General features: G+C 40.4%; 1 protein-coding gene across 1 annotated transcript; it reads right to left on the bottom strand.

The window, feature by feature from the left end:
* Positions 1-10,172: 10,172 nt before the first annotated feature.
* Positions 10,173-12,499, bottom strand: LOC116333622 (hepatitis A virus cellular receptor 2 homolog). Its single transcript, XM_031756858.2, has 3 exons — positions 12,303-12,499; positions 10,717-11,082; positions 10,173-10,490 (listed from the first exon to the last, which is right to left on the bottom strand). The coding sequence occupies exons 1-3, from the start codon at positions 12,373-12,375 to the stop codon at positions 10,336-10,338; spliced, it is 594 nt and encodes a 197-aa protein (XP_031612718.1). The 5' UTR covers positions 12,376-12,499; the 3' UTR covers positions 10,173-10,335.
* Between the last annotated feature and the right edge of the window lie 288 nt (positions 12,500-12,787).

The following is a 12,787-nucleotide window of genomic DNA, read 5'->3' as shown; positions in this document are numbered from 1 at the left end:
ACCAGTAGGCAACGGGTGAAGTGTCTTGCCCAAGGACACAACAACCGAGACTGTCCGAGCCGGGGCTCGAACCGGTAACCTTCCGATTACAAGGCGAACTCCCAACTCTTGAGCCACGATCGCCCCGATAACTCGAAGCCAGTCAGTTAAATCAAACAACAGATCTTTATTCGTTGTCAGCAACATAAGGCCATACAAGCCAGGTCTCCACGGCTCTACTCGGTCCGTACATACATGCGCGGAGATTGGTAGTTGCCAGTGCCAGCCCGTTACAGTAGCAAGGTTTCTCCTGAGAACAGAACACGAGCAGCATGGAATGGCTGCCGCTAGAATCAGACACCCACTAGGAGACTCCCACAACTACTACAATAGTAGGGCAATCCCCCCTTGTGGTGCTATAATACCATAAGGGTTGTTACAAGGGCATTGGCTCTGCCCAGGCCGTGACAGCAGGGTGCAGTCCTCAGCTGGCTAAATGAGTTCGCTGAAGCTTCCAGCAGACTGATTGCTGAGACGGCGGGGCAGAGTTCTCAAGTAACACAGGTTGTGTTGGCTTCTTAGTCCCCAGGGGTCCAGAGTCAGCTGAGGGCTGAAACTCCTGGGAGGCCCTGGAGGAGTGACAGTCTCCAATAAGGCCAGTTTTTGACAAGCAGCTAAAGTCTTAATTAGCTCTCTGCTTTGAATAAGCAATCGAAAAACAGTCCTTTAAATTCACAGGCTTTCAATAAAGAGTCCCAGTTATAATTAGTCCTGGGTCAGAAGATGCAGCACCAAAAGAGTCTTTCATATCCATAGGGCCGGAGGATGTGGCCTCTGAGAAAACAGTTTTTGAATGTACAATTTCAGAACTTACAGACACAGAGATGCTAGACCCAGAGTTTACAGATACTGAAGAGCTATGTTCAGGATTGACAAACTGTAGAGGAGCTAGATCAGCTGCTATACAAACAGTCCTTGAGTTTGTTTCTGCTGAGCAAACTACGCTTAAACCTTCAGAGCAGGGGTTAACAGTCTGTGTTTACATAGCTCCGCGCACAGGAAGATAGGGTGAAGAGCGGCGCTACAGCGCAACGAAATGGGTGAAGCAACTCAACCACCTGAATAGGTGCAGGGAGAAACACAGGTTGACATGCATAGGAACACAGGGCATGATGATCCCACGACGAACACTAGAGAACACAGTGGAAACAGCACACAGGTGGGAGACACAGCTGAACCCAATAAGCATGACGAGACAGGGAGGACGTAAACTGACTACACTGACATCAGACACGGACCTTCAAAGTAAAACAGGAAATATATGCATACAGAACTCAGAGACACCATACTTACAGAGAACAGAGGAAACACACGGGCAGGGATGACTAGACACTAAACAGAGGGAACACAGAACCACAACCTAAGAACTAGGAAAATCTTAGCAGAATACATAACCCGAATAACAAGAACATAACATAATGTTAATTAATACACAACCCTGGGTCAACAGACTCAGGCCATGGCATTTTGTATCTTGCGTACACCAAGCACTGATGGGCACCAAGTTGTTATCAAACTAGGTGCATTTAATCATTACCTGTTATTAATCTCTGGCTCTCTTTCACATTCTTTTATCCTGTCTTCCTCCCCCCACTCCAACCGGTCACTGCAGATGGCCGCCCCTCCATGAGCCTGGTTCTGGAGGAGCCTGCAGGTTTCTTCCTGTTAAAAAATTAGTTTTTCCTTGACACTGTTTCCAAAGCGCCTTCTCATAGGGGGACCTATGATTGTTAGAATTTTCTCTGTTATATTATTGTAGGGTCTACCTTACAATATGACGCCTTGAGGCAACTGTTGCTGTGATTTGGTGCTGTATAAATAAAATTAAATTGAATGAGTTGAAAAGACTGAGATGTGTGATTCCTACAGTTGGAGCACATCAAAGAGTCCCTATTGTTAACAATAGGAACCACCACTCCAGAGACACTGTCACAGACCTCCACAAAATGTTGCAGAGATGTCAAGCAGGACAGCCCTACAACATCCAGAGCCTTCAGGGCAAACTTAGTCAACCCCAGGGTGTCCCACCACCAAGCAGAACTACATCAATGCCCTCACCCCAATTGAAAAGGGGTTGTTTCTTTCAACCCCAGACTCTGCTTCCTCTACAGATGTCAGCAACTTCCCACTACCACCCAAGTTTTTGCATCAGCCACTGCCCAAGCCACATTCCACTGGTGCAGCCGGGAACCTGTCAGCTGCCACTAGAGTTCCACAGGCTAACCAAGTCCAATAAGGCTGCTTCTACAGCCTGACACTCCCTTCACCTCCACAATCCACCATTTGGTTTTGGGATTACGGCCATCACAGGCAGCAAACACTTTGCACCCATAGCTGGCAGCAACAGCCACAACAAGAGATGTATAAAACATGGTCCAGTCTATCCTCAGCCTATCTAAAGACCTGCCAGAGATGGGACTCAAGGATCTTTTGAATTCGGACCAGATAACACACACCAATTAGTTAAATTGCAGGAATGTCTTAAAGGCACAAAGACCTGGATGACCTCCAACTTTCAGATGAAACTGAAATTAATGTACTTGGTCCTAAAAATCATAAAATATGGAATTTAAAAAGATGCTTACTCTGGATGGCATTACCTTGGTCTCCAGTAAAACTGTGAGGACTCTTGAAGTTGTTTATGTCCTCCAATGCAGATATTAATAATTAACCAATTTGTAGGATTGCTTGTATTAATTCTAGGCTGGACTATAGTCAGAAAATAACATGACAATTATGATGAAGTGAAACTCCATTTTCAATAGATTAAATAGATTCTTTGTTTATAAGACATGGGAAATTCTTTACCCACCAGTGATGAATTTTCTTAAGAGCATGCTGGTGAAATGTTCATCTGAAGAAAATTCTAAATTGTGAGACCTGAGTCAGTGCGCTCAAAGATGATTGGTTGGTTTCTTGCTTCTGGGTTCATTTCTGTGTTAATTTTTCTCTCTTTTTCTCTTCAATGGCCAACAGACTTTAGCTCAGGATGTCACTCATATAAAAATAAACTCTTTTGGGTATGAGAACGTTTTTCAAATATAAAACCTTGTAAAATCTTAAAACACAGGGATAATTTAGATTTCTCACATAAGAAGATTTTATGTCAACAGTCAGTGCTGCGGGGGATTTTTTTTGTTGTTGTTGTTGCAATACCAAAATTTACCACTGCTACCTGTAATATTACCGTATGGCATGTGGTAACTATTACTGATCTAAAAGCAGATAAATGATTTAAGTTGTAATTTGGGGCAAGTCTAATCTTTAACAAAAAGCTGATATAGCAGGATGGTTGAGTTTTAGATGGAGCACCAGGCGTGTGTGTCTGTGTGTGCAAGTTTTCTTGCATGCTATGAGTCAATGGGGAAAAAAAAGAAAAATCAGCCACGTCCTCCTGAGTGACTGGTCCCAAGGAACCATAGTCTGGTGCTGCCATCTACTGACCCTAAAGTGCACATACAAGCCCTCTAACACTGAGTCAGCACCAGCGAAAGGCCACTAACTTGCATAATGAATGTGCAACACCCCTTTTTTATATTTTGAGATGAAAGGAAGGCAAAAGTGACTCAAACAACCACTCGTTACAACAAAAGGATACTTACTGTTCTCTGAATGCACCGCATGTGAAGGAGATACTGTAGCAACAGAAAACCACACCAGCTGAAACTCCTGTCAGCTAACAACAGGAAACCGAGGCTGCAATTCACACATTCACTAACCAAATGTAAATAAAATATTCTAAAAACACTGCCTGGTCTGGTTAGTCTCAATATCTACTGAGAGATTTAGATGGTAGGGTCAGAATTTGATGTAAACAACATAAAGCACGGACCCATCCTGTTTTGTATCAATGATTCTGCTGCTGGTGCAGTGACAGGCTGCACAAGTGTCTTTGTGGGCAACAGTCTCCAAGAACGAGGCCCCACTGTGCTGAATGGCTAAAACTGTATATCAGGGAAGACTGGGAAAATTATACAACTGTTAAAGTGTTGCTAAAAGAGAAGCTGCCAAACAACACAACACATTTTCAAACACTAAAAAATTTAATTATTGAAAGTGCAGCTTTGTACTATTTTCTGTCAAATAACTTTTAAAGTACAATTTGAATTGAATTATTTTTTGTTTTAATTTATATTTGTCACACATCTTACACATACAGAAAAAAGACAAGTTGGTGAAGAGGGTGGGGTTTACCTTGTCTCTATAACAAAAAGGAACAAAAGGTCACGTCAGTCAAGAGGACGATGAAGGAAGCGTCTGTACTATGTCTGCTCTGTGAGTAAAGCATGAATTTTTTGGTTTTTCTTTGTTTTAAATGTTGAAATTTTACTGTCTGCTCTGTTAATCAAAAGTTATGAAGGAAAAGGCATGAAAAAGAAGAATAAAAGCACAAAGTTATGGTAGTGTTCTTTATGCCACCAGTACAGTGAGTAGGTAAAAAAAAAAGAAAAAAAAGAAAAAAGACTGATAGACAGTTTTATGTGACATTTACAGAGGAAACTATACTGCAAAGATTTCTTTCTATATATTCATTATTATTGACTTCTAAATCTACCCATGAATTTACATGAAAGATGAAGCAGAGTTTTTGCACAACGTTCCTTAAATTGTTCTCACACCCCCTCTTTGACCTCTGCTTCGAGGATTCTGACATTTAGTCTGACTCAGAAGTGTTGATTCATTTAAACCAACATAATCATCCTGCTTTAATCATCCTACTCCATCCGTGACATCTCTCCTAGCAAGACCAGTATTTTCCCAGAGTTTCACAGTTATCTATAACATAATAATTATCTACAGTCGTTTATTCTTTAGTCTTTATTCTACACTAACCTAATTGTAATTTCTCCTTAGTTCTGACATCTGTGTTTTACTGGACAACAAGCCAAGGTCAGTAAACGTCTTTTAAATATAAAGTGTTAAAATGGTGATCAGAATCAGAAATATCTGGTGTGTAGATGCTTGTAGGCTGCTGTAGCACACAAAATCTTATTTTCTTTCTATAGCATGATTTCATTTAAACACTAATTTATATTAGTTTTGACAGTAATGGAAAGCTTATTTTTAACCTTCACAGCCCGTCTGACTGTGAGTCCCAGCAGCTCTCAGTTCTTTGACGGAGACTTTGTGACTCTGAGCTGTGAGGAGGACGACAGCTCTGCTGGATGGAGTCTGAGGAGAAACACAAGCACAGACACCAGAGCTGAGTGTGAGGAGTGGGGGCAATTAACCGGCTCTTCTTGTACCACAAGCAGTATCGTCCTGTTGGACAGTGGAGTTTACTGGTGTGAGTCCAGAGAGGGTCCCATCAGTAACATGGTTAACCTGACAGTCACTGGTAAGCTGAGTGTGTGGAGTTAGTGTTGATGAAGCTGTGTGTAAATGGATGAAATGCTGTAGTTTGTCTCTGTGTTGAGGTGGATCAGTGATCCTGCAGAGTCCTGTCCTCCCTGTGATGGAGGGAGATGACGTCACTCTGCTCTGTAAAACAAAGACCACTCCCTCCAACCTCCCAGCTGCTTTCTATAAAGATGGCTCCCTCATCAGGAAGCAGCCTACAGGTCACATGACCATCCAGCATGTTTCCAGGTCTGATGAAGGCCTCTACAAGTGTGACATCAGCGGTCATGGAGAGTCTCCATCCAGCTGGATCACTGTCACAGGTGACACACTCACCTGTCTGTGTTTCTGCAGCTTTCAACATTCACAATGTGACGACAACTTAATGACTGTGTTTGCTTTATTATAGAGAAAAACACCACCACACCTCCACCTACATCCACACCTCCACCTACATCCACACCTCCATCTACAGCCACACCTCCACCTAAAACCACCTCTACATTGACCTTTCCTGCTGCTTCCTCTCCTCTTCTCCCGGTGCTGCTGACTGCTGGAACACTCTGTGTCATAGCTCTAGTGGTGTTACTGATTGTTTTGGTGGAACGGTATGTTGACAGGAAGCTTCAAGGTGAGACTTCGACTTTCAGGCTTTTCAAAAATTCAAGATTCAAAAATGTTTTATTGTCAGTTCTCTACTTGGACACACGGGATAACTGAAATACTGTTTCTCACTCACCTTAGTGTAAAAAAAAACAAAAAAAAAAACTTAAGAAACGTTAAAGAAATATATAAAATTCAATCAGTGCACTTTAATGCCAAGAGTGTAAGATATAAATGCAATATATAAAATAAAGGAGCAAGATATAAATCATACAAATTAAATAGAATAAAATAACATAAATTGAATGAATAATTACAGCAAATATATAGACTTTATAACCTCTTCATGTGCTTTATAAACAGAACAAACTGATTAGTTGGTGGATTTGTTGATTTATTCATTCATTCTAAGCTTTCTGGCACTTGGGCCAATCTGTGGGAGCTACAACAAATACTTACAAATTTTACTTACAAATTCAGCATGAAAATCATAATTACTTTCCCCGCCATAAATAATCTGAATGATTAATGTAACGGCAGTAGTATCTCTATGACCATGTGCACTGATGTCCTCTCTGTGTGTTTCATTGTGCAGAGAGTGCTTTAGCTGCCGTCTACTCAGCAGTGAGGACAGAAGACATCTGTTATGTAGAAATCAAGATTAAAGAGAAACCCAAATAAACAAAGACCAGGTACAGCTGCTCCTTTGTGTCTCATGGCTCAGAACAATTCCAGCTATTCCTGGCATTTCAGTTTAAACCAGTGGTGTCAAACATAAGCCTCAGAGGCCAGAATAAGCAAAGACTCTAATCTGACTCACTGGATGACTTTGAAAAATTTGAAGGAGAGCAGAAATTTTGGACAACTGTGTTGTCATAAGCATTTCAGATTTTCCTTCTCATAAAGACCTCCCGTGTTGATTTACACTAATTAATTAAACTATTGATTTCTGTAATTTTTCTATTTAAATCACACTTCCTTTTATATAATACAGCTAAGGAATAAAATCAAATTTGAATCAACAGAAAACACGTGCTTGTATGAATGGATGAAGGATGTATTTTGTATAAAGCGCTCTGAGTACTCAAGTGTATAAGAAACAGTCTAATTACCATTCACCAAGTGAGCTGTCTGCGGCTCTCTGGTCAAGTCAGACTTTGAGACTTGCTCATAAAAGCTGTGAAGTTTAAGTCAAAGAACAATGTTCAGTACAGGAAGTGATGTAGACTCAGAGTAAAGCTGGAAGGAAATGCAGAAGATTGTCATGAGGCCAACATTCACATCCTCTTACGCACTCCTTTGATTTTCACGCTCTTCTTTTGGATTTTCCCAGTTCTATTCTAACAGCAGGGCTCTGCATCGCATCACACTTATTATCAACATCACACTTATTTTGCTCTGCACATGTGCAGAAAAGAAAAAAACAATAGAATAGAAAAATCCAAGATGATCTAAAGGTAAAAGTGAGATAGGATGTGCAAGGTGTGAAAATGACGTTTTCTCACTGTAAAACCACAGCAGCAGCCTCCGCCTATTTTTTATTTTTTTTCCTGTGTGGGGAGATTTGTTCATACTTCTCAGACAGTTTATTTTGATGAGTTTATTTTTTATCTTCCAGTTAAAAAATGTCAAAAAAGAAAAATGTAAGTCACGTGATTCAAACACGGTGAGCTCATCGGTTTAAATTAATACTGACATCATTAGCAGATCCGCCCCTTAGTAGGTTTAAAAATGATTCAAATACAACCTCAGACAAACAAATGCATGACACGTTACAATGTTCATGTTTCAATTGTTTTCTAGGATGGATGACACTCTTGTCTTTTTATAAAAACATATAGAAAGACACGTAGCAAACAAAGGAGACCTAGATACAGAATACTGACCTTTTGTCAGAGTAAAAACCCACAGCAACAGTCTCTATCTGTTATATGTTGTTCCTGTAAACTGCGTGAGACCTTCTATATCTTGTGGTTGAAATGTATCAAAGAGCAGGGGGTGCACCTGCAGATGCTGTTTGATCTAAAGTTTCACATATACTGTTTATAGTATTCATAATTCAATGTGTTACGGTGATTAATACTTAAAATGCAAAGGTTGTGCCTGAGAGACTTCAGACATTGAAACCTTTCGTTAAGATACGTCTTAGCTGCAACTGGTTTGACGTGTTCTCTGGCATTTCCTCACTTTCTGTATATGAACAAAACAGACGGGCCAGGTTTGTGCACAGGTGCTTATTGTTTCTCATGAGGTTTTGAACTGTGTGTGCTTGTGTGTTCAGATTGTGAAGCCAGAGCTCTGTACTGAAGAGGCCCACCAGTCCAGCCGATGACCGACCCATAAGACCTCAGGCCATAGATGTGTAATACTCATATATTTACATGTTTTTCTCATTACCTTACACAGCCAGCAAGCTTGCCTTATTATGAGTATGTAATGCATTAATGCAGTAATGGAATGCACTGTATATGATCCCCTATTGATCTTTCTATCGATCTATTTAATTTCTAAGTGGGAGACCATGCTGTCTGCTCCACAGCAGTGATCTAGTTTTTCTGCAGAATCAATAAACTTTGGTCTCACTTTTGTTCTCGTGTGGTTCTGTGGGTTTCAGAAAGATGTCTGATGCTGTTGCTAACTGATACACGCCACAGCTGCACACTATAAAGAGCAGGAGCATTATTCAGTGGCTGGAAACTTCAGAGAAAAAAAAGTCTGAACAAAGTGCGTACGTGTTTGTGATAGGAAATGAAGTCTGTTAGGCTATGGATGGCTGCACTGGGAGATGACGGTTAACTTAAGAAGCTGTACACCGCATCTTAGCTGGCGTGCAGTTTGCTGTCTGTGGTTCAAAGTCTGTTACACTCTCCAAGGTCCCAAAAAAGAAATCGGTTACGTCTGATGTTTCAAACAAATAGAGCTGAGTGTCTTTTTCAAATTATCAGCTAGTTACAAGTCTAATAGATACATAATGAGCAGATTCCAACTCATTTTTTAATGTCTTACCTTCACAGCAGCACATTAACAGCTCAGTGCTCCTGCAGCTGTCTTACACAGATGTTATTACAAGTTAGTGTAGTTTCTTCAAGTTCCTTCTTATTGTCAGCTCACATTAAAATAACAACTGCTCTCTTGCACTAGTCATGCATTTGTGAAATAATGAAGTAAACACCTGTTAAAGTGTTTCTGTCATAGCAGTGTGAGTGGGGGGCAGAGTTGACAACAGTGTGCAGAACGCACGTGCAGGGTTTTCTTTGTTGCAATACAAAAAGCAGTATTTGTAATATCACCATTTAGCATTTAGGTAACAGATGTGAAGTGATCGTTTTAAAGAAGCCTTTAATGAGCTGATTTAGCAGCAAAAGTGATTCTTGGATGTGGCAACAGCTCTGGCCGCTCAGACCACCATCTCAACAATAAACCAATGTCTAGTGCTGCCATCTACTGACACTAAAGTGCACCAACTAGCTGTCCAACTCTGTGTCTGCACCAGTGAAAGGTGACTAACCTAACAATGTAAAGGTGCAGGAGCTGTTTTGTATCTGATATGAAAGAAACTCTACAGCAACCAATAGGAGAGCCTCAAGAAGTCTTCTGTAAATACTCAGACCCAACCTGTTGCTAACATCAGATGTTATATGGCACCTCCAGTGTGGAGCATAAAAAGCAGAAACACAGTGGTGATACCTACACAGCAAAATCTCCAGTGTTAAATTGACACTAGAAAGTGTCTGTATGTGTCCACTCTTTTGAGTGTGAAATTAACACTTTTGACAGTGTTATATTTCTACCAGTAGTCAGTGTTAAAGATTAACAATGACTAACATTAGCAGTGTTGTTTTTCTAACACTGAAATATTACTAGCATTTTAGTTATTTTCCAGTGATGGAAAATCAGCACTGCTCAGTGTTAGTCATTGTTAATCTTTAGCACTGACTACTGTTAGAAATATAACACTGTCAAAAGTGTTAATTTCACACTCAAAAGAGTGGACACATACAGACACTTTCTAGTGTCAATTTAACACTGGAGATTTTACAATGTACAGGAGTTCAAGAGCTGGTGTATATAGTGTAGGAGGGTTGAAATGGTAGGAAGACTGAAAGGCTGACACACCAAAAATAACGTCAGTCATATTCAAAATGTTTTATACTTGATGTTAAAAATTTAAAAAAAATTATTATATCATATTTTGAGATGAAGAAATCTTTATTATTCTTATTTTTCATCATGATGAAGTTCTGTTACAAGTTCTTGACATGCCCAAATAAAGAAAATGTTCTTGTGTTAAGACACTGATCACCAAATTCAGGATGTGTTTGACTCACACTTTAGCTGTTTAAAGGTCTGAGACTAAGAACTTTGACTCTGCCGTTGTCTATATTTTCTGCAGCTCACACAGCCAACAATTGCACCAACAACAAGCAAAATAAAAACTGTCAAACTAGCTGGATGTATAACAACTCTAATTCTGAATCCTCCATCCTTTTTGTGAATGTCCGGGGGACCTGCAGGTGAGAAACAAGTGTGTCAGGTAGGTGATGAGTGAAGAACAGAACAGAATCCATTTCCTCTTCAAACTGCTGTCAGACATTATCTACTGCACTCTGATCACATCACTCAGACCAGCTGCTTTCTACAAAGTCTCATCAACAACATCTTTAGAAACAAACATCAACAACCAGGAAGCAGCTTCACCTCTGATCACACACACACTCAACTCTACTCACTCACCTGGAGGATCAACACTCAGGTTTACACTGCAAATGGGGTTACCCTTGAAAACAGCTCTCTTTTCACGGTTTGTTCCCGCCAACTGGACACGACACTCATATGTTCCATTATCAGCAGTCGTCACATCCTTCAGAATCAAAGACACGTCTCCATCCTCCATCTGTCTGTCCTCCAGATCCACCCGGTTCACAAAGGATGGATGCTGGTTGTCTGTAACAAACTGCTCATCCTGATACAAAAGGACATATTCTGGCTCCAGGTCACTTCTGCTCCACTGTACAGCAGTGATGTTGTTATTGTCATAGACAGAAGCAAAACATGACAGATGGACATTGATTCCAGATTGAACTGTTGCGCTTAATGAGACTGAAAGAGAGCAAACACAGACCACATAAGTTAAAACAGGTCAAAGTGCAACTCCCACTCCAACTTCCACAGAGGCCAGTGTGGGGACGTCCCACCACATGTACTTCATAATGAATGCCATGTTGCTGTTAATGACCACCTTATCCTTAAGGGGATAAAACAAGTTAAGACCATAAGACCATGGAAGTTATCTCTGACCAAAATGCATATAAATCAGAGGCCACTCTTTCAGAAGCTCTTCTAAGGTTTCAAGCTTTCAATATGTTATATAACTTTCCAAAAAGGGAAGTCTCTGGAGTCTCCCTCTGTATATCTGTATGTCTGTAATGGAAGATAATTACACTGGCAGTAAACCTCAACACGATCATACACTCATGCATGGTGCAACACACCAGATTGCAAAAATCGAGTGATGCTTGACTGGCTGACATGAAAATCAGCACGAGAACCCACAGGTCATCTCCTGACCAAGTGAGTCAATGCCCATTTAAGCTCATGTTAAAATGTCTAGCTTTACAGCTGAAATAAACTGGTGTGAAGCTGACTACATTTTTTTTATTAGTTTCTATATATATATCTCAATAAAAACAAACTTGGATAATGGAGTAAGAGGCAAGGCCTATTTGATTTAAACTTGTACAGAAAAAAGGAAGTTAGAGGTTTCCTGTTAACCGGAGTCTCTGAACTGGATCTCATACATGGTTTGCACTGTTGGAACCTTTTTGAGCATTTTTTATGGATTATCGATGGTATGACCTGCGGTCTGGTTCAGACCATCCAAGAAAGTGTGCTTTAGTTTTGTCCAGTGAAATTTGTGTCGTGTATTTTAATTCAATCTCTTACGTGATTTAATTAGAGATGAGTGTCTCTGGATTGCAGCCATACGATCTATAAATGCAGAGTGCTAACCAAGCTAAATGTAATTACCTGATAATTTAGCACTCCACCCTGTAGTTCAAATATGATCACTTAGGACGAAACGTTAGTGTTTAGGCTGCCAAAAGTGTCTTTCTTATTATTTCAGAACATGTCATAGCCCACACAGAGACCCCCTGAGCCAGATGGCTACAGCAGATATCCTTTTCACAAGTCCAAATGCTACATTTATATCTATATATCTATGTCCTAGTAGGACTTGTTAAGCAAATGCTGCTGATGCAGACACTAAAATCAGATCCAAAATGATGCACACAGGAATAGCGAACCGATATGCAACTCACATGTAGACACAGGCACAAGGAGGCAGGCAGACATCCAAATCCAGCAGTGCAACGCAGATGTTACAGTGGACATTTTCCACCTTCTGTGGATCTTCTGATCTCACACAGAATTAAGAAGAAACAAACAAAAAATCAGAACCTGCTTCTAATTTCTTATCCTAAGCAAGTCAGATTAAGCAAAGCTGGAAAGTCACCGACTGAGGGAACATGACGGTTTACTACATCTACACTCTTCCCATTGAGAAACTGGAGGTTGAGTAAGGATGTGAGTTGGTGTGAGGGGAAATCAAAGTAAACTGCTTCTGAGTGCCAAAAACTTAATGACTGAACAAGAAATATGTGCACTGACTAGCCCATTTTGGGGAATTTATCTATGTGTGCAGCATTGTTGCTGCAGCTCCCATAAAGGAAGAGCTACTCTGGGTAATTTTGTCTGCTATGATGTCAAGAAGTTCAACTAAATTCATGTTTTTGATGTTTTTTCT

Source organism: Oreochromis aureus, linkage group 3 (assembly GCF_013358895.1).
Source record: "Oreochromis aureus strain Israel breed Guangdong linkage group 3, ZZ_aureus, whole genome shotgun sequence".
In the NCBI taxonomy this organism is placed as follows: domain Eukaryota; kingdom Metazoa; phylum Chordata; class Actinopteri; order Cichliformes; family Cichlidae; genus Oreochromis; species Oreochromis aureus.
The sequence above is the reverse complement of the archived record's forward strand: the minus strand, read 5'-3'. Positions and strand labels throughout refer to the sequence as shown.

Coding starts and splice junctions, on each gene's coding strand:
- LOC116333622 (XM_031756858.2), bottom strand. CDS start 12,375: ATGTCCACTGTAACATCTGCGTTGCACTGCTGGATTTGGATGTCTGCC. Junction 11,083..12,302: donor CCTTGTGCCTGTGTCTACAT/GTGAGTTGCATA, acceptor GCTCTCTTTCAG/TCTCATTAAGCGCAACAGTT. Junction 10,491..10,716: donor CCTGAGTGTTGATCCTCCAG/GTGAGTGAGTAG, acceptor TCTCACCTGCAG/GTCCCCCGGACATTCACAAA.